Source organism: Topomyia yanbarensis, chromosome 1, assembly GCF_030247195.1.
Source record: "Topomyia yanbarensis strain Yona2022 chromosome 1, ASM3024719v1, whole genome shotgun sequence".
NCBI lineage: Eukaryota > Metazoa > Arthropoda > Insecta > Diptera > Culicidae > Topomyia > Topomyia yanbarensis.
In genome coordinates this window covers 63,518,332-63,541,516 of record NC_080670.1, presented here as the reverse complement: position 1 = coordinate 63,541,516, position 23,185 = coordinate 63,518,332, and the positions used below count along the sequence as shown (strand labels likewise).

The following is a 23,185-nucleotide window of genomic DNA, read 5'->3' as shown; positions in this document are numbered from 1 at the left end:
TTAATGCTCGATAAATTTTTAACGCTCACGAACACATTCATTCGAAATTGCCAAATTTCGATGTTATTGTAACGATTGAAGAATTTCAAAACGTAAAACTGTTCATCTGCTGATAGAATAATTTAGACGGTTAATCCTCCTAGAAGTAATTATAGACAAGAATTAGTCTTCAACCAAATTTGGATCGAGATTTAATGTCTCCAACAAAGTTTTCGAAAGTGCTATTTCAAACAACTTTGTCAAAGACATAAATATCCCACATATTCAGAGTATCGAAATATAGTAGTAGAAAACCTTTACAACAAGCTATTCTGAAATTACTGTATTTGATAAATCTCTTCTGCGGTAATTAAATAATAAATTCACATTGCGTTCAAGGTGCCTTTGAAGCTTACAAAAAAAATAAGGGAACTGGATTTAAAACAAATAATTTCCAGATATTAAAAGGACTCAAAAACACAAAGAGTGATTCCATTTTCAGGAGCTAGCATCAATTCGGCGCTAGCTTAGTCCGCCCACCAAGTTAGTGTCGGATTCTGATGAGATGAAGTCGAAACGCAAGTTTCAGTTCCATCCATCCATAATTTAGTTATAGGTTTTGTGTTCTCAACTCGCAATGAGTGTTTCAAACAATTTTATCCGTAGCGCAGAAAAAAATAGTTTTCACCTAAATTTTTCTTCACTAAGAAGAAATATAGCAGGCCCAGTCCATTTAAATCCCTATATGTTGAATTCATGTAGCCTTCATATTTTCAGCAAAATTGTTTGAAATGACATTATCAAAAACTTTGCTGAAGGCACCATGTTTCTTAATATTTTTGAAAAATTAATTCACCATAATTACCTCTATGAGAGTTAATCACTAAAATTTCTATATCAAAGCAGGCGCTGTTTTATGCTGATAACTTCCCGAAGTTGTCAAACCTTCAAAGTCAAGGATTATTGTATTAGGTGATCTTGAACGCTGAAAATTTTTTAGATCATTTATCCCACTTTAAAAGATCGCAATTTTTGACTTCATTGACATATTATACAAGAAAATAATCTATAGAGGTTTGAAAACTGTTCCATGTCGATCCTTCTTGTTTGTAGACTGGAATGACATCTGTTAGACTACTTATGTTTTTGAGTTTTCAATAATTTATCAAACTCATTAAATTTTAGCATTTTTTCAAAAAATTTGCGATTTTCATCAAAACCCCCTCCAAACCAAATTTCTGGCTACGCCACTGTAACCAGTAATGAGTATCGTTGTTACAACAAGCTTCTGTACAAACGCTATGTAAACCGCATCCAGAATAATCTACGCCGAAACCCGAAGGGCTTTTGGTCATTTGTCAACACGAAGCGAAACTGTACTTCTATCAAGGATGCTTTACGACGGCGAAGAAGCTACGACAACTGTGGCGAAATGTACGCTGTTTGCCAGATACTTCTCGAGTGTTTTTTCAACTGACTCGCCAACCGCAATCGGACTCGAAAATGCCTCTCGTGACGTTCCTGCTTGTGCTGTTGATTTGGATGTGTTTACTGTCTCTGAACAAATGGCTATATCTTATGCACCCGGCCTCAGTGCTATACCTTCAACTGTATTAAAAAAATGTTCGGACTTACTTGTAACACCACTTGCATATATTTTTAACCTATCGCTTCAGCAGCAAACGTTTCCTGAGGATTGGAAATGTTCAGTAATGTTCCCGGTATTCAAAAAAGGCGACAAACGCAACATAGCGAACTATCGCGGAATCACTTCGTTAGGAGTCGAATCTAAAGTGTTTGAATCAATTATCAACGAAGCGTTATTTTCTGCTTGTCGACACTACATCAGTACATCTCAACACGGATTTTCCCCAGGACGTTCAGTCGAGACGAATCTCGTCTGCTTCACGTCATTTTGCACGGAACAAATGTCTAAGAAATTGCAGGTGGATACTATTTACACTGATCTAAAGGCAGCTTTTGATAGAGTTAATCATGAGATACTGATAACAAAACTTGATAAGCTAGGGTGTTCTACTAGATTCTGCCATTGGCTTCGATCCTACCTTGTGCACCGTTAAGTCGTTGTTCAAATTTGCGATATTGTTTCAGAATCCTTTTTCAACACTTCCGGAGTTCCTCAAGGTAGTACGCTAGGTCCACTACTTTTTTCACTGTTCGTGAACGATGCGGTTTTCGTTCTAAGGCGTGGAGGAAAGCTGTTTTTTGTCGACGACTTAAATTTTTTTCTTGTTATACGGAATGAAGCCGATTGCCGTGAGCTACAGCATCTTATTGACACCTTTTATAGCTGGTGTGTAAGAAACATGATGGTCCTTAGCGTTGCAAAATGTTTTGTCAACAGCTATTATCGAACGAGCAATATGCTTACCTTCAAATATAACATCGCAGGAACTCAGCTACAACGCGTTGACCACGTGAAGGATCTAGGAGTCGTTCTTGGCGTCTCAGCGACCATCGACAAAGCCAATCGATTGCTTGGATTTATTTTCAAAATATCCAACGAATTTCGGGATCCTCTATGTTTCAAGGCTCTTTATTGCTCATTGGTGCGCCCGCAGCTGGAATTTGCAAACGTCGCTTGGTGCCCTTATCAAGCTACGTGGAGCCTTAGGATCGAAGCAGTCCAGCGTAAATTCATACGATATGCGTTACGTGAATTGCCGTGGAACGATCCATTAAAGCTGCCACCGTACGAGGACCGTTGTCTTTAACACACCGGAGACATGCAGCGCAAGCTACCTTCGTGTCAAAAACTCTGCTGGCTGAATATGATGATCCGGAGCTACTAGCGCAAATCAGCCTCTACGCGTCTACCCGTTCTCTTCGCCCTCGAGCCCTGCTGCATTCTGAAATGCGCTGCATCAACTACGCTACCAATAGTCCAATTTTAGCAATGAGTCGTCGCTTCAACGAGTTTGCTGAAATTTTCGACTTCGTCATAAATTCTTCGTAGTTTCGTCGTCGTGTACTGTCACTAGTTTAATTATGTTTAATTTACCTTAGTTTAGTATAGTTCATTTAGACAAATTGTCAGTTGGACTTTTCATACAAATACAAATCCAAGAAGAATATCAAATCGCAATTATGGATGATAATTCTGACTTATGATTTTACCGAAATACCAAAATATGAAATAATGCCGTAATCACCCGCTCAGTTATCAAAATCAACCACTGATCAAAATCACCAGGGCAACAAAAATTCGATAGTGAGATGATCTTTTGATAGTTAAAAAAGTGATCCCGGCATGATTTTATCGGCATGATGAGAATTTCGGAAAACAAATCATAAGCGATAATTATCAACGGATTTTATGGTGATGATTTTTCCAGCACTGATCTTAATCATAATCAGAATTATAATGCTTCTAGAAAAAGTAGGGAAACTATTCACTTGCGAAGATGTGCAACGTGTATGGAATAGTACAGCAAACGACCGACGACTGCTTCCGATCGGCGGCACAAGTCTGCGCATGTGCCTATGTAAAACCGAACGAGAACCGAGGAAGCGCGTGGTACGAGTACGATCGTTAATCACCTGAGTGCTGTTCCCCCAACCGAACCAATCCTCATGAATCGAAGAAAACTTGCTTTCTTTACGGTTCCAGTCACTCACGTTGCATCGGAAGGGTCGGTTCTATGCTGTTCACTTTCTCGGTTGGTTGGTGGTTCTTTCTGTGTTTATTTGCAACGGAGCAAAACATTAGACGCGCATGTTAGTTTCGTTTTTTCCACCCTAACAACCCCTGTACACCAACAAATGTATCAACCCTCTGTAAGTGGTCTGCTGGACAAAACCAGTAGGAGAAAAATCTTGAAGGATAAAGTGAGTCATGGTCTAACTGTACCTCTAATTGTGGCTTTTAAAAATTAGTGTAATTTCGTTGGTGGTCTGAGCGAGTAAGATTTCATGCGACCTTATTGAGAGAAGATAAGTAACGCAGTGTATTCCAGATCATCATGTGATGGTGTGAATTGAAACGTGCTAATCAGTAAAGTTCACAAATCCATAAAATGTGTTTCGCTGAGCGAAGTCGAAGTAAGACGTAGATATTATTTTCTTAAATGTTCAGTCCAGTCTAATGTGTTTGCTCGTGCTCCTGGCGGTGCTCGTGACTTTTATAAACAATGGCAACGGCCTTACGTAGGGCACAAACACATTTGTCGTTGCAAGTGTTGATTTTAGTGACGATCCTTTTGCCAGCCTTTACCTGTCCCGGGATTGTAACCAACGAAGTCAACGTAGATTGTGAAGACGACACCAAAATGGCCGGGTCAAAGATTAGACCCACAACTCCTGTAATCGAGTACTTCAAGGAGCATGAAGTCAGTGAAAAGGAATCCCGCTTGGCCTTGGAAGCATTAGATTTGGATCAGCTCACCAAAGTTCCAGCCTGGTGTGACGAGTGTGGCATTGATAAGATTCACTTTTGTCGTTCGGCAGCTTTCATCAACGATCACTGCTGTTGTGAACATCGTCATGCGAGGGGTGAGTGTATTTTTTCGGTTGCACAACGGTGATGTCTCGCTTGACCTATATGCTTGAAGAGAGTTCTGAATGCTTGTGGATAGTATTACAACGATGTTTATCGGATGACGCATACCCTGTTTTATATGTACTTGGATATTCCCGTGACAATCATGTCTTGAAAATAGGGTATATCAGTCCTAGGGGTGTCCTTTATATGACGTCATCTTAATTTTTATTCTTAGCTGCAGGAATTAATAGAACTTGCAGTGCACAGTGGTTCAGAATGCAAATTCAGCAGGAATTTTAAGTTTTTACTAAAACTATACATCTAAGCCTTATTATGACTTTGGGAAAGTTTGGTAGTTTTTGAGCGCCTTGTTTCAAACAACAGTTAGGACGGTTCTAATTTTACTAAGATAAAAAGATTAACTTTTGCAGCATTCTAGATAGAGCCATACTACTTTCAGTGAAGTTGTTGAAGAATAAATTTAAGAAAACTTTACTGAAGACATGTAAGTTCTATCTGTAATATTTTTCATTTTACCAAACATTTTCGCGGTATTGATTTAAAACTGAGGTACTCTTCAAATAACTTAAAGAATTGTTCTAGGGCAGATAATTTTTTTCATGTCACATATACAACCATTTTCGTTCAAAAGCTATGACTACTTTTTTTGTCAAAAATGAGGTTTTTTGAATGATTAAGGCAAACGAAAGATAATTCTATTTCAACTTTATATATATATATATATATATATATATATATATATATATATATATATATATATATATATATATATATATATATATATATATATATATATATATATATATATATATATATATATATATATATATATATATATATATATATATATATATATATATATATATATATATATATATATATATATATATATATATATATATATATATATATATATATATATATATATATATACTTTATAACAAAAATAAACTTTAAGAATAATTGTTGCTACAAACCCTTGTTCACAATAAATCTTCTTTTCCCGTACCGTCAGCAATATTTTCGTTCAATCATTTTCACTTTCACACAACTTTACTCATGGTCTTGAAATTTTCACATGAATAATTTCACAAAGTTTAGAGTATTATTCGTGGATTCACATTTTTTTCGTGAGCTTGTTCGTGAAATAAAATAAAACTACTCCCAGCTGCTAGTAAAATAAGAAAACTCTTACTTTTCCCATTTTGTCGCCGTATAAACAGTTTAATTATTCCCTTAAACGAACCGTGTTTGCAATTGTTCTGCATCTTTCGACGACTACGTATAATGAATTTATATTTCAAATAATTAGGATTATTGCAGAAAAGATATTTCTCCAGAATTCCACTAGCATTTATTAATTTTTTTGTAATACAAGACCTTCCTTGATCCGCTTGGTGGTGATTTTTTCCATATTTAAAACACATTTTTTTCAGGCATGCTCTTCGTACCTTTTTATTTAAGAGTGAAAAATTAATATGCATCACTAAGTATGAGAATTATGGTAATTATTAAAAAATGTTCTCCGAAGACTCCACTCCGGCTAATGTTCTGATCACTCACCCAATATAAATATAAAAAGTACAAGAATTTTCCGAATGTCAATTACTTCAAACTGCTTAGTGTTTCCGATCATGAGATATTGTCGGTAATAGAAAGTTTTATTCACCCCTGCGCCATCCAGTGGAAGAAATGGTGAGTTAAACAAAATTCCTTTTGTTAAAAAATCCATGATTCGAATCTGCAACCCTTGGAACTCCGGCCAAATGCACAAACTCCCAATGCTATCCCTGGGAAACGATGACGCCCCAGAAAGAACACATGATTATCATATTGGCGACGGTGATCGTACCCTGCCTATAAAAGCGAGGTCACACACAACCGGAGCTGCCACCCAACACATTTGACTATTTAATTCCGCCACTAGATACCAAAGCCCGGGTTTTTAATAACCCAAAAAAATCATCTCAAGTAGAGGAGTAAAGCAATGATTTGTCACATGTATACGATTTAAAGCTAACTTGTATCCGCTACCCAGCCCAGCATAAGCTAGACTTACTATTGACCCACTATTGGTACTCCTGCTAAAACCACAAACTGACTTGTAGTTGTATCAAATAATATTCCAAAAACCAGTTTTTCAAATTTGATAAATTTAAACTTTGACCCCTTTGCGCAGCTATGAACCATTAATGCGATAATATTTTTGTAAAAGTCGATGGTAAGTTTTTCCCCATACATTTATTGGAATATTCAAATCCCATGATGTTTACTTAATACATCGCTGGACGCAGTGGCGTAACCAGAAATTTTGTTTGAGGAGGTTTTTGATGGAAATCGATTTTTTTTCGAAAACGCTATAATTTAATGTAAGTTGGATACATTAGTGAAAGTTCATAAACAAAATTAGTCTAACAGATGCCTTTTATAATTTCTTTTACAAAAGAATGCAAATACAAAGTGCAATGTTAAAGTGGGAATAATGTTCAAAAAATTTTCTAACGGTCAAGATCACATAATTACCAAATCATCAACTTTGAAGGTTTAGCAACTCCGAAGAAGCTTTCCAACATAAAAAGCTCATATTTTGATATAACAACTTTGGTGATGAAAACTCATTGAATTGATTATGGAGAAGTAACTCTTCAAAAATAGTGAGAGATTAGGTGTCTTCAGCAAAGTTGTTGATAATGTCATTTAAAAAAACTTTGTAGAAAATATGAAGGTTAAATAAATGAAATATATAGAGATACAAAACAACATTTAGGAAAAAAATTAAAGCCAGTTCTTTTTAATAAAAAGACTTTGGAGACTACCTTGAATAGAATATGAATTTTATTATTTATACACAGCAGAAGAGTTTTATCAATTACAGTAAGATCAGAATAAGTTGTAATATACTTCTAAGATACAAAACATTAAAAGTTCCGGAATAATGTGATCGTGATCGCAAACAATTATTTTCGAGCAGTAGTTTTACACAATTAAGGCTCGCAAATCCAAAACACGAGTCCTCGTATTCAACATTTACACCATTAAATTGAACATTAAAATATGCCACTGACTTGAAATACTTTGAAATTTTGATTATTTTCAATCCTGCTTAAAGGCTATTTATATAACTAATTATAAAACAAAAATCAAATGCTCATAAAAACAAATCCTGACCAAACGGAAAAATTATTTTTTAACATTTTCCTTTCATTTTTCAAAATATTATTATCGTTATCAATCACATTGAGTTTTTGTGTCAAAAAAAATAAATTTTAGCGAAAAATTAAAATTATCCAATTTTTCAGTAAAGAAGTTTGTGTTTATAGACAATCAACCTAATCAACCTTCGCTTTTCATTCGAAGCATTGTCCCTAATCCATATTTCGGAATATCCCTTCAGAAGAACTAAGTTGATAATTTGACAACTATGGGACCTCGGCTAAGAGTTCAGTTACAAGATCCAATCCCCACTATTTTTCAAAAATCCTCATGATATCTAAAACAATAGATTCTTAATGTAGTGATCAGACAATATACTTTCAAGGTTATAATTGTACCATATTCAATTAAATTATTTAGCATTAAGTTTTTTTTCTATCCAAATATTTTGGTTTGGGAGGGGGGTTTAACCCCCAACCCCTCCCCCCCCCCCCTCCCCAGGCTACGCCACTGGCCGGACAAAAGGTATAATCTTGTCTGCGCCAAACACCGCCATACGCATTGCGACTGGGTTCGGTAGGTTACGTTATCGACACCCGAACCAGAAATTTATTATGCTCATCAAAAATTATGCCCATGTATAAATGAAAGCAAATATTGTTATGCAAATTTATCGAGATAAGATATGCGTACAAATCGTTTCATTCTGGACTTGAATCACACAGCAAACAGCTGACACTCGCTCACTGCAAACTCAGGGTATAAGCGACGGCGTATTGTCATTTAAATCCACTCTGAAGTAATAATGAACAACAGAATAGAAAGGTGTAGATATCTGATTGTACAACGAACTCCAAATGTGGAATGAAATTACAAGGTTAGTAGAAAGAGCAATATTAATACATAAGAAACGGTAGAACACTTCAGGACAAATGAACCCGGGCCTTTTCTTGTTGGGACGCATGAATTCCTATTGATAAGGGAACCGTCATAAATTACGTAACGCAAAAATATCTCAAAATTGACTGCTCCGTCTCCCCATGCAACAAATTGTCACAAATTTCTTTATCTGCCCCTCCCTTATTACGTAAAAAATTCCTTGAATTTCTATTTCTTCAGTAGAAACATGTTACGTAACGTTTTAGCTTATTCCCCCTCCCTCATATGTCACGGCATGTCACAATGTATCGTACCCCCTGCTCTCCCAAAAAACGTTTCGTAATTTATGAATGATCCCTAAGCCGAGTAGGATAAGGTAATAAATAATATGCATTTGAACAAAGGTACAAGAAAAAAGGGGCGCTACTTTTGTTTTCTTGTCCTGTTTTATGGGGCACGATTTGGACAGGACATACGAGTGCAAAGAATTCAACGATCGTTAAATTATTTGCAAAGGCACAGTAACCAACTCAGAGTGGTTTAAAACGCGAAAAAACGTGATCGTTTTGAATAACTTCGAAATGATTCGTTACAGCAATGTACTACCTTCGGAAGAATTTATGACAATGGGACGCCCTACTTGTCAGGTAATTTTGTGTGTGATTGAGTGAGGTTCGCCGAATATGGTTTGTATCAAGATTTTAGGCTATAAAATGATATTCTTTGAATCCAGCTACCAGAGCCACGGATACAACCGGATATTCTGGTTGCAGTTAAAACTGGAAAATCCAACCAGCGACAATCGTATTTTCTCTGGTTTTAAACAATGGAATCACGCCGGAAGTATCGCTGTATTCGTACAATGATGCACTATACAGCGCACTACTTCCGACATCATGAATTAGGGGCCGTACAAAAATGACTTGGTTTTTTTCGCCGATTTTTGACCCCTCCCTCCTCCCTCGTAGCATTTGGTCACAAAACTCTCACCTCCCCCTCCTAAATAACGTAGCATTTACCTACCCCCCCCCCCTCATCCTGTGCAACGCGACCGGTGGATGGAAAAAACTAAATATGTTTTTCAATTAATTTAAATACACATCCTTTCAAAATGTTAGACGACTTTTATCAACATTTTTATTACAACAGCAACTTGTGTACAAAATAAACCCATTTCATGACAAATATATGTTGATAGTTTTGTTTTGAATTTTTTTATGTCAAGGGGAGCATGAAGAGAAGATCTCTCAGTTCACAATCCTGCAGCTACCAACGATTCTAAGAAACATACGTTTCTTCTAAATTACTACATTTTGTTTGCTTGAATCCGAAGAGAAAAATTAATTCCGCTACCAAACTAGGTTTACTAGTTAGCAACATTAGCTAACTCATGTAGCAATTTGAATCCGCATACAAAATCTTTTCGTGCGAGCTTGCAATTCCGCGAATCGTAAAATTTACCTCATGAAAAACCACATGAAAAGTAACTTGTGTGAATTTAAATTTGTTTTTCTTGGAAATGCAGGAACATTAAATTGTTTTCTCCAATCGATGGGTTTTGATGCCCGTAAAAAAATTAAACCTAATGCTACGTCGCACAACTTCTGACCCTAGCCTCCCCCTCGTCACTCTTGGTCACAAATTTAGTATAGCCCCCATCCCCCAAAATGCTACGTCATTTATACATGGCCCCTTAGCACTGAACAAGAGAAAAAACAATTGTCGCTGGTTTGATTTTCCAAATTTCAACTGTAACGATAATATAAAGGATTCGTACAGGATCTTGTAGCATTCATCTTTTACTGTCAGATGCATACTGAGCGGTTTGCCAGTTATTGCACGTTCATGAGTTATTTGAGTGAAAAGTAGGCCGTTTTTTCAAGTAAAAACCTATTTTAATCCACCTAGCGGTGCAATTGTGCCTTTCTCAATCATGAACCGCGAGAATGTGTGCGATGTTTATATTCATTAAAAGCTTTTAAATACATATATTACATTTTATTATTATACATCACATGAGAACTATATACAGGAAAATAAATCATTATTCGAGTTGTAAAATTTCAAAAAGAAAAAACAGCCATGGTAATATTGAACTGAAAAAAGGTTCGAAATCGGCAAAGTCCCAAAAAGTCGATTTTTATAACAAAATATTTTTTCGAGATAACATAAAATCTCGACGTTTCATGCATTTTAAAGATGTTTGGCATCAAAAATACGAATTCGATTTCTGAACTTTCATGGGGTCCCCCCTTTGAAAAAAAATTTGAGTTCCGACCATTTCCGGGAAACTGATGTGAGTTCGTCAATTTTGAAAGATGGCCGCTTTTCCCGGGCACTTCCGGAACCGTCTATGGTGGTCAATGTAGTCAACGAAAGTTTGTTTGGCCGTCGGTGACCTAGAACTGCAAAGTTAAGTTATTTGAGAGACATTTTAGCGAAATTTTTACCTTTTTTGCTTCCATCGGAGTATCGGTTTGAATCACAATTTGCTATGTAATCGCATGCCACAACCTGTAACTCCGGAACCGGAAGTTGGATCGGGATGAAATTAAATAGCCATTTACGGGGATGCAATACCTTTCATTTGAGGCCAAGTTTAGTCGAATCGGTCTAACCATCTCCGAGAAACCGATGTGACTGTTATGCTGAATTTAGATACTTCCGCCGGGGCTTTCGGAACCGATGATGGTGGCCAATGTGGCCAAATAGACTTTGAATGGATGTTAGTGACCTAATACTACAAATCGAAGCAGTTGTGGTCATATTTTGGAAAAATTTTCACCATTATACATTCATTGCAGAATTTCTTAAAATCGACATTTTCTGCGGGTTCGTACTCATCACCCTGTAATTCCGGAACCGGAAGTCGGATCCATTAGAAATTCAATAGCAGCCTATGGGAACGTTGCACCTTTCATTTGGGACTAATTTTGTAAAAATCGGTTCATCCATCTCTGAGAAAAGTGAGTGAGATTGTGTTCGCGTACACACACACATACGCACATACACACACACATACATACACACATATACATACACACACAGACATTTGCCGAACTCGACGAACTGAATCGAATGGTATATGTCACTCGGCCCTCCGGGCCTCCGTTAAAAAGTCGGTTTTCAGAGCAATTGCAATACCTTTCTATTGAGAAAGGCAAAACGTTAATATCCCAAAAACCATTCAACATATTAAGTTGCATCGTTCACCAAAATGTTTTATCGTGGAAAAAAGTTATAGTGAAAAAATTGATTTTTTAAAGATAAAATATTACCATCTTAGACAAAGTTTCTTGTAGACTCGCTATCTTTTATTATACGAGAAATAAATTTTTCATCTTACTTTTAGGAGGATTGATCAACAAAAATTTAACTTAATAAGAGGGAGCGTTCCATTATCATAAATTCTTCCAAAAGTAGTACATTGATAGAACTACCCATTTCGAAAATAACTTCGGAAACCAGCAAAGATCACCTGCAAAAAATCAGAAAAGTCCACGTGGACATTGACGGGAGTTTAAATAAATTGGCCATGGCTAGTCCACAGAGGGGAGAAGGGAGAGGAGGGGGTCAAATCGATGGTTTTTTGTTCACATGATTATATGAACGACCCTTTCTTGGTTGAATAATGAAAGGGGGACCTGTCTCCCTTCGAGCCGTCAATGCCCATATTAAATGGTATTGGTGCCAATCAAACAACTATAAAATCTTACGTTTTAACTCCAACACAATGAATTATAATTATAAGTGCTAAACTGACCGTAATCATGGACTTGCAATTGAATACGTGACGTAACAAATGAACTCAAGTACTCATCTTTAACAGTTCGCTGTAACATGAACTAAGAAGAATTCTTTGCGATTTGCTTCGAGCGAATCCATGAAAGTCCATGACAACAGTACTAGTGAACTTTCAAAGAAAGACAGGTCAGTAAAGTACCTAATTGTATATGTATCACCATTAGACAGTAAAAACTGAATGTTTATTTTCTATCGATTGACTTAGCTTTGTTATCTATTTGACGAAATTGATGGGTAGCTCGTCTATACAAAGGAGAAAAATTGAATGAACCAATTTACGCATGGGGGCACAACACCTGACTTCGGAAAGTTGGATTAGAATGTTTTGTGTTCCACTCGTCAGTGACTGACACCAAGGTACTACCAGTCAGACAATATATTCAAACTAACACCGAATTGGCGCCAGTTAGACACTAAATGCAAACAGTTCACACAATATGTGAGTGCCTAAGCCAACTGGCTAGTACCGAGCGATATCTCGGTTAGCCAGTACTCAGGTGAAGTTTATGTGTGTCGGTATGGCCCACTTAGTAATGAGGCGTGTTCAGTTACCGAATAGTTGCAGGTTCAAGTATCATTCCGTTATATTTGATGGATGTTTTCTGTTACATCTGATTCAATAGAAAACTTACATGTTTCAGTCAAGCTGTGCACGCGTTTGACTCTTTTATGCGGACATATTTCAACCCTAGGGCTGGGTAACATTAAAAAATTTGAAAAATATTTAAATTCACTTTCGTTAGTGAGAAAATTTTGCGTGGATCTTTGCATATTTAAAGTTAAAAGTTGTATCAGAATTGAATATGGTCGATCAGGATGCTTATCATTTTTCTATATCTGATTACAATAATAATTATTATACTAATATGCTAAAAAAGTAGAGTGAATAGAGAGGCAAGATGGATTATGGAACACTCAGTCACCCACACCGATTGAAATAGTTACTGTCAATTGTATACCAGTATGTTAATGAATTATCTGGAATAACCACGAAAAATATATCTAAACCTGATTTTTCTGAAGGAAAATGGAGAAAGCACCGACTCCAAGTAGATTCATATTCTATCATTCTCGCATTCACTTGTAGGTATTATTTATATATATTCGCAGGAACACAGCTAGGCGTGGGAGCACCTAAATAACGGTACTCACAATCATGTTTTGTTGCGAGATATCGGTCAGCGCACCATAATTTAGATGCATTAGCTTGCACGTTTTTCTGCTTTTCATATTATAGTCAAGGTATGACAATGAACACGTGCAGTATCACATTTTTTCGCGTCATATAAAACACATGCTAGATAATAAGGAATTGTATTTTTAAAAATTAACATTTTTCAATCGGTGTATCAACGTGCTTGAATCGTAATTCTTTCTCATTTATACTGTCAGACATTAAGCTGACAGTCAGTACCCGAGCAAAGTCGATCATCAAAATTATATCAAATCGTAATTGATGTAAATATAACGACAAATTTTGATTTCATGTTACTGTCTTATGTACTTATATACTTGGGGTTTCTTGGAATATTTTTTGTTCATATTGAATACTTGTTTTGTTGATGACAAAATTTACAATTTACTCTCACTAATAACAGAAAGAGTATTATGTTCGATGTCATACAGCATTTTTCTTCCGCTCTCGATGCAGTTTTCTTAACTGTGAAACGACCCAAACGATAACTACCCGAGTAATGATTACCTGCAACATCAACTTTAGTTGGCAATTTGATATCAGACTTTGCTCGGGTAGGCTATACATCAGTTGAACGGGAAACAAACGGCGGCTACATGACATCTCTTTGCCAATTTATGAGTTATTAGCGTAGATTGATGATGACAATTTCGAACACGATTATATCTTGACTTGTTTAAACATGCCGCTGATAACATAAACGGTGCAATAATGTGTGATTTGATCAGCATATAGTCAAGTAGTGGCGTGCTGCCTCCACAAAAGGTCAATTCATTTAAGATTAATTCGATATCCATGTCAACATTGACCCACTTAGAACTTCTTTTAACAATATTTTTTACATGCAACGAATGCACGGCAATAAAAGACAGGAAGCACTTCAAAAAAAAGGTAGCTAACACATATGCTAATTACTGCGCTTCTGACTTCATAACTTTCTGCTGCTTCCCATTTGTGGGGATTGCGCTCTGGAAGCGTTTGTATGGTATCGAATTACAAAGTGAATTCGGAACGTTTGTTGGTTAATACAGAGGGTGATAATTTCGCTGCTGGGTAGACCGTAGATGGTTGGGACAATTTATATTTTATTTGGTCACTCAGTATATATGTAGTATGTTGCATAGCAGTGTGTTGTACACTATGCTTTAGGAACTAAGAGAAATTAAGGAGTTCTATATAATACATTGACAAGTGGCGCTATTGAGATTTTTTACTTACAAAAAGTTACGAACTATCTGCCTTTTTATTTTATTCGAAACCACTAAACGCGTTTAGCATAAGTGAGCCATGAAACTCTCTCCCATCTCTCACGTTATCGTTCACATTCATGTTGTTATAGTTCTCGTTCATGTTATATTATTGTTTGTTTCTTGTTTTTATAGACCGTAATTGTGTATTCGTTTTCTTTAGCATTCTTTTCTTTCTTGGTGGTGCTGGTTGTAGGTTTATAGGTACTGTGCGCGATCGTTGTTGCCGGCATAAGGAAACCAACCAATTTTGGACTCCTAGAGGTAGTGAAATTACGTTAACGTCAATAATATTTGCTTGCCTAAGTATTTTGATGCAATACATGCACGAGTCTGCTCCAAAATTACTGCTCTTGAAAGAAAACTGTCAATGCATGTTTTATACTCGAAAATGACATTTATTTACAGCATGAATTTTTCACATTTCGAGCTCTTCCATAATAATTTAGATAAAACATTGCAAAGAAAACTTTTCAAACACATAACATGCATAATACCAAATCAGACAAACTAATTGTCTGATTTGGTATTATGCATGTTGTTATGATCAATAAAAAATATTACAATTGTATATTTAAATCCAATTTGAAAATGTATCACTTCCACCTCTTGGCGATCGTTGAAATACGTGATTATTGTTTAAAACTGTGGATTCTGTTTAATTTTAAACAATTAGAGATGATCTAATCATATTGTAACTCAACAGACAGCCCAAGGAATGTAATTGTTACATCACACCAAACAAATGCAGAGAAACCTGGCAGTGCAAGAGGCAAATACATTAACATGGTCCAAAATATGTGGCGGTCTATTGGTTACCCTATTTGTACTGCTCAAGCCGCAGGTATTGGTATTGCATTGGTTCAGCACAAGACGGTGTGCTGGTTTCGGTTGTTAATCGCATTTCATTTAACAATTTCTGGGCAAAGTTTTCCAAGATGTAGCGTCTTCCTGCAGTACTGGCACGTGGGGGCCTACCCTGTCTGTCATTTTGACCAAATGGAAAGTTGACATATATCAGCGCCACATGCATTTCAAATTATATTTCATTATATTGAATATCCATATGTTGTTACACTATTGGGTCTCCTCAACCTTCCATGTCGAAATCATCCACTCTTGGGCGGTTTAGTTCACTAATTTGTATTAACGACTATTGAGTCAATTTTTAACTTTTGTAACGGCATTTAATTAGCAAGGGACTGGAAGGTGAAGTGTATTGAGAGCCATAGGTACTCAAGGAAGAGCAACGAGTTGACGGAAGATAGTTTAGAAAAGCGTGGACTGTCTTCTACCGCAGGAGTCAGGATATTTTGGCATTTGTAAAAACTCTATATCTGACAGACAATTTCTCGAACAACTTCCGGATAGAGAACAGCATTGCATTCGGTCGACACGAATTGTGGTCGGAGGCCTGATTTTTGGATGGTGATGACACGCACCTGTCTGCAATCATGTGGGAAAATGTTATCCTAAAAAAAAATTAAATAAATTCAACAAGCATCTTTTGGAAAAGTCTGGCAGATTCTTCAACAAGTAGAATTCTGGTTGTGCCCTCGGGTTTTATTGCTACATGATAAGAGAGCAATTGAAAATACCACCATCGAAAAAAGGTGTTTCGTTTGCGATATCGTGGGGAGAAGGGCTGTGGTAGATCTTCTATGCTAGGGCGGAATCCGTATATCAATCGGTTTGAATAGTCCATGCTCACGTTAGTACTGTATCGGTTTCGCATATATCGGGCTGTGCCCCAAAGAGTGCTCATTTCGTTAATCCGTCAACGAACCGACGCCAGTAACTACATTTCATTATTTTCAGCAAACTCTTTACCGTCGTTCCGGAAGATGTTGTACGCGGTGGCCTTCTCCGCGTACACTCCTGAGCACTCCCACCACTGGTTGGGAGGCTGTTCGTGGGAGTTCGTATCTGGTACACGTTTAATTTAAGCTTAAATTGCGGTGCCGAGAATCAAGCCAGTCTGTCGGCGCCAAGCTCTAGCACCATCAGCTGGAGGAGTGCAGTCAATATGTGTACGCATATAGAAGCCACACGGTCATTCATATCAAAACAAATTTACGCTGTCCACGCAGACGATGGTGACTAAATGCATAGCCAGGGTCATATCGTTCATCGCATCGATCGGTCCGTCAATTATGCTAGAATCAGCGTTTGAATTCGGGTTCGATATTAACCCATTTAGACCATTAGTCATATTTCATTCAAAACAGTTAGTGAATCGTGTAAATTACCGACATTGAAAGGGATAATGTAGCAGTGCACCCTCTAGCCTCCTTTGTATCAGGAAATTGAATAAGAATAATAATCAAATTTAGCTTTAGAAGGTAAAGGGTGTGCAAAATGATGAATTGTCATTTTTAGACTATTTAAGGAAATCAATTTGTAAAATATAGTTAATACTTGTTTGTCACTGGTCAAGTCCTCATTAATCCGAAAAGGTTTTCCTCCGGCGTAAGAAAGTTCTATTGTCTCAAATCCACTTTGTGCCTTACAAAAAGATTACTCTGTTCTACTTGTACTGCAGGTGGTTCATAGTAAACTTATCTTTGTACTTAGATCTGGCCTGTACTGCAGGACGGCTCAAACCAAATCACTCCCTTGCAGAAGTTTATCGAAATTGAAGACTTCGGCGATATCTATAGTGGTATGTAACGCAGAATGTTAAAGAAAAGCCAGCAAGCTCTCCCGTAAGATCACTGTCATCAGACGGTGATACAGACAGAAAGTGATTTTCCCGGATATCGCTGATACACAGCTCTTCCAATCAATATGTGATGCCATACGAAAGATTGATTGAATTTCGGAGGCCCTGGACCGTTAGCAATAGTAATTACGATTGGCAGATGGCCGCTACCGTGGGGATCAGGGATTACCTTCCACATGCAATCTAACGTCTAAAGTGCTCGGCTGCGCTGGGGGAGCAGGAATTCTTGTAATTTCTCCCATGTTAAAAATGGTCATTCTGAAGATGTCACAAAGCTCGAGGAGTGAGGTAGGTTGATCTTCATCGAGTTAAAATTGCCTTAACTACCCATGATGCGGGGAGGAGTTCAGCAACTTAAATGCTTGGTATCGAGGGGAGGTAAATTCGATTGAAAAAACTGCACTTTTTGATTCCCAAAACTACACCTCCGTTAGAGAATTCTCTATTTCTATCGACCAAAACGAATAATATTGAAATCGTGGAAGTTGAGGTATATTTCTGAAATAAGCCATGGTTTGTATAATGCAAATTTCAAATCATTTATTAAAATTTCAAAAGACTTGATTTTCCGGATGATACTTCTGCAATTGCACTGAACAATGATCAAATTCGTGACCTCGTTTGATAAATTAGCCATTAGCTGCAAGGAGGGACCATTACGCAATTAACTGCTCCAAGAATGTTTTTACTACAGAGAGAAATCTTATTAGGATGTTTTCAAAAAGATTAGAAAAATTTTAAAACGTGAAAATACGGTTCACAATATCAGTGAATTTTATTAATCCAGTGCTGGTTTCTTTCACTGGCTGAGATCGGGGAACAAATGGTGTTTTTTTTTGTTCTAAGAAGTGCTGGGAACTCCTTTTCTGAGCTCAGATTTCTGGACCAGGAGCTACTTGTTTAAGTATTGCACCAGTACTTCTTCGAGTAATTATATTTGGAGGACCTTGAAGAGACACATTTTGGTCTATAGTACGAAGCATAGGCGAGGAAATATCCCTCCCTTTTCTATTACTTCTAAGCACAGAAGAGGACCTTTCTTTCTGGGGTTCATCAAAACCGCATTCGTAGGTAGACAAGTTAGTACCGTAAACCGGGGTGATTTTGATCATCGGGGTTACTTTGATCACTCGAAACTTTTTTCGTAGATCGCTTATAAAACCGGAATAATCTTCCGAATCATTTTAGTTTGAAATGATTTTTACTCTAAACTTATGAAATACTGATTTGTTATACTTTTTGAGTGTTTTCTTCGGTTTTTGGGTACAAAAACTACAAAAACCGAAATTTGACTTTACTTTATTTTTACGAAGCTTCATAAAGTGTCTATTTTTTATAAAACAAATAAATCTCAGATTTGAGCAAGAGTAATAAATTACAAGCGAGATTTTATTTTCCTTTAGAGTGGGATGTACCAAATTTACTTTAAGGAGTTTGTTAATTTTAAATACATTTTTTTGTGAAACTAGTTGGCAATCATTTCAAAAAATTTTAAGCTTAAACTCACATTTTTTTTTATTGTTCAATATTCCAACGTGTTAAAATGGATGAAACATTTTGTACATTGATAAAGCACTGAAATAAAACAATTTTAGCAGTTTTAAAGGTTTTCAGAATCTTTCATTCTAGTTGGACACAAATTATACGAATTTTGGTTACTCGAATTTTACAGTAGGGTAAGGTGGGGCAAATCCGACCGTTGGGTAAACCCGACCCCCCTCTGTTACCGAAAATCAGAAGCACTACGCGAACTAATATCAATGTTGTCGTGTAGAGCATCGAAAATAATCATAATTGTGGTATGACAGCATTTCATTAGTCTACATTGAGATGCTCAAACGACAAAAAGTGTGTTTTTACAACTTTTGATTTGACTTTTGTGCATCATTGACTACAGGATATTTCTGATTGTTAAAGTGATTGCATAATAAATGTAAGTGGATTTAAATTCTTTGATTAAAGTCCTACAAAGTGCGTAGAAGAATTTAGTTCAATCTTTTTCATATTTTTTTTTAATTGCATCGTAATGAAAAATGACGCCGTGGGGCAAATCCGACCACTAAATATTGGGGTAAATCCGACCGCTTATTTGCTAAGAAAATTTTTATTTTTCAAATTGCAATATATTTTTATTGTTATTATTTATTATTTTTATGCAAAATGGTTCATAATTACAAACAAAAGACACAAAAAAATTAAGATTATAGTATTCATCGAGCAATTACTCCGATGCAAATGGAAATATCATTACGTGCTACTGCTCGTGATTTTAGCATTCCAAGGTTGACATTGAATTCCATTTTCTTCATGTTACAATTCAATGACACAACATTCATTGATTTATCATTGAAAAACCATAAAATTTGGATAATATCTGCACTAAATCAACCAAAAACATAGGGGGTCGGGTTTACCCCACCATTTTTGAAAACAGCAAAAATGAACATTTTTGTAAAACGCTTGTATCACAAGATATTCCAAAGATCCAAATAAAATGCTATATATAAAAAGTTGTCCAAGAGTCTCACCTTTAATTTGGTATATAAAACGACTGGATCCAATGTAAAATGAGCATTTAACAGCCAAAACCATTTACTAGGTCGGATTTGCCCCACCTTACCCTACATACTTTGTATAATACCAATTAACATCTATTTAACAATGAGTATCTTTCCAGAATTAGTTTAAACAAACATTTGAATGAAAAACATTGACATCAATAACTTAATGTGGGTGAACATGCAGGTTATCAAAGTCACCCCGGAATACGAAAACGGACATCAACTTGAAATCATTTTTGGAAAAATAGCTGTAAGTGGACAATTTCAGGTAAAACCATCCAATCTTGTTCTCCTTACATCAGTACATGGTTTAAAAATATTAAACTTGAAAAAAATGTGTTGCGCCTAAAAATATGCAATGATTACTTCGAAAAGTGATCAATGTCACCCCGGTTTACGGTAGACATATTCGTAGAGACCGCTGGCGTAGCTAACTTTAGCATTTCTGCGTAAGATCGCTTGTAGTGTTCCTGAAGGGAACACTACAAGCAATGCACATGATTCCTAACACGTTTTCCACAACTAGCCTTGTTGCTACAATGAAAGGCTGCGTGTCCTTGTTGATTGCAATTGGTGCAGTTCATGACTCGCGGCACAAAAAGGCGAACAGATGCACGAAGCTTGTCAAAGAGCAGATCCGGTGAAGGTCACCCAATATGAGTATGAGTTGTGCTATCTTATTACAAACGCTATTTTGGGGTAAACTGAGTTAAATATTACTTATTAGTTAAATACATTACTTGTCCAAAAAATCTCTACAAAGCGGCGTTTTCAGAATTTTGACATTCTGCTTTATTACTGAGGTATAGCGAGAAACGTGCTGAGAAATTGTGAGTTGCTTGTTTCAAATGACTGTGTCTGGGGATTGGCTCAAGTTATCTTGATCTATTAGATGTTTTTCTGTGTGAAACTATCTGAGAAATACAATGGCATAATCATTTTCAAAATAAAAACACGCGAAATGTGAGAAAAATGCAGCTTAAGTTTTAAACTGGAATATAGCATATTTGGCAACACTGTAACAAAAAAAATACTATTTTTCCTAGATTCTCTGACTCATTACCTTCAAAATGTATTTCACCGACTGTTTATAGACAAAATTAAGCCAAAGGTATGAATACAAGATAATAATTGATGCTTTATTTGTATGGATTTGTGTGTTTACATTTTTAACAAAAACTCGCAATGTAAACAACCGATCTTCGTAATATTTGAGAGATTAATACAGAATAGATAGAAGCGACAATTGTCTTTTATGAATTGTTTCTACCATTTAGAAGTTTCAAGATATTCAATCTCAAACTTCAAAAACCGTTTTTCTCGAAATGTGCTAAATGGCGCTTATCATACACTAAGGCAAAATGCATAGCGAAATTCATAAGATTCATCTTATGATGACTAGAAAAGTAACAAAATTATGTTTTCATAAGATTAATATGAAAAACATACGACTTTTATAATTACCTTCAAAATTTACAAGTTATTGCATATGCCAGTCACTCGAATTTCATACGAGCATCTTATGATTCCCATAAACATAAGAGAAATGTATAATATTGTCTTATGATAATTCAAAGATGCCTTATGGAACATGAAATCGTAGCAAACCGATTTTACCAAATAAATACCGTTTCATAAGATAATCTTATGATTTACATACGTGCTACTTGTGGCTAAAAATTATACGATATTCCTATGAAATTCGCTGTATTTTTTGCCTGAGTGTAAGATAGTACAACAGTGACGATATGTTCTCTTCCCGTCAGTTGCGAGTGATGCTGAATGCAAACGTTTGCAGTCCAGTATTTCCACTAGTTGAAGTATGGATCTTTAAAACAACCAATCCCGAGTCGAATCGGAAATTTTGTCCACCGGTTAGCTGGTACATATACTCTGTACTCCTTCGTAGAAGGGCAGTATCCGGCGATTTGCCTGCTCCAAACTATTTACCACTACCCGAAGCTTATCAGTGCAAATTATCGATATTTTGTCACAGCCGAATGTCGCTCCGTCAGAACTCAAGAAATCTGCAATAGATTCGAACATTTTTTGGTTTTGGCCCGAAAGAAGCCTACAAATTGCCCGGTTGCGGAGGGTCGGTACAATTTTAGTCGGGTAATCAATTTTATTTTAATATCTATCTCTAAATCATTATCAGGAGAAGTCATATTTACACGGACCTATTTCCCAGTGCAATGTGGTATTAAGGATAAGGATGAGAAATGTAATATTGTAACCGTATTTAACTTGTAAACTTAACGGTATCCATGAGGCTTATATAAACAAGAAGCACTGCTGTTTCACTGCTCTGCTGACCGTATAATGGTAAATGCGCTCACACAAAAGAAGTCAAAATGCCGAAACCTCGGCGACGCGGATTCCGGAGAACACACACGATAATCTTAAAAGCGGATTAGTACTATTCTTTATATTTTGAAACAGCACGGACTTGGAATATCGACTTATCGGTCGGAGAGTCACCGAACGAATCCATATCGTTAAATTGTCACGTTAGGTCTTTCGTTTGAAACTAGTTTCGATAATACCACATACATACTAGACCAGCAACAATTTTGACTTTTTTCGGAACACTGCTAATTCAAATGGTAATTGGATGCACAGATCATATGCTAAATATGAGCTTTTTTCCGTAACCTCTAGTTCACCCACAAGAGGTTTTAAGTTTGTATAGTAATATATATGGAAACTCGGAAATAAAAACTTAAAATTCAACGAAAAATTCCATAGTAACTCTGCATACCTCAAAACTTACGGTCGCGTAGATTATTTTATAACGAACAGCTTTGTTGAAGATATCATATTGATTGGAGGTTCCCCGATAAAGTTATTTAAGTTTGAAGACCAACCGATTTTTTGAACATTCCTATTCTAAGCATGTGCAAGAAAGAGAGGCAACACATAACTTTATATGAGATTATCTCTTTACTGCAAAATCGAATCAATTGGTAGTCTTCGGCAATGTTGATCCTTACACCTTAAGCTATATATTTGCAGATTTTAGGGTGCACAAGATGACACTGGCATTTTGTACTGAATTTAATGTTTCTATTGCCTAATTTTCATATATTTTCATATTCAAACTTCAAAATTCTTGAGAATGAA

The 23,185-nt window shown here is 36.3% G+C and overlaps 1 protein-coding gene across 2 annotated transcripts in view; it reads left to right on the top strand.

The window, feature by feature from the left end:
• The first annotated feature begins 3,588 nt into the window (after positions 1 to 3,588).
• The window catches only part of LOC131677799 (uncharacterized), a 33,232-nt gene continuing 13,635 nt past the window's right edge, over positions 3,589 to 23,185 (top strand). Inside the window, exons 1-2 of one of the 2 annotated variants that reach the window (XM_058957844.1) lie at positions 3,589 to 4,491; positions 16,598 to 17,207. In XM_058957844.1, coding sequence (XP_058813827.1) covers positions 4,131 to 4,491; positions 16,598 to 16,725 — 489 coding nt within the window. In that variant the 5' untranslated portion in view covers positions 3,589 to 4,130 and the 3' untranslated portion in view covers positions 16,726 to 17,207. Of the gene's footprint in view, positions 4,492 to 16,597; positions 17,208 to 23,185 lie in introns of those variants that run through there. The other variant, XM_058957843.1, reaches the window with a different exon arrangement.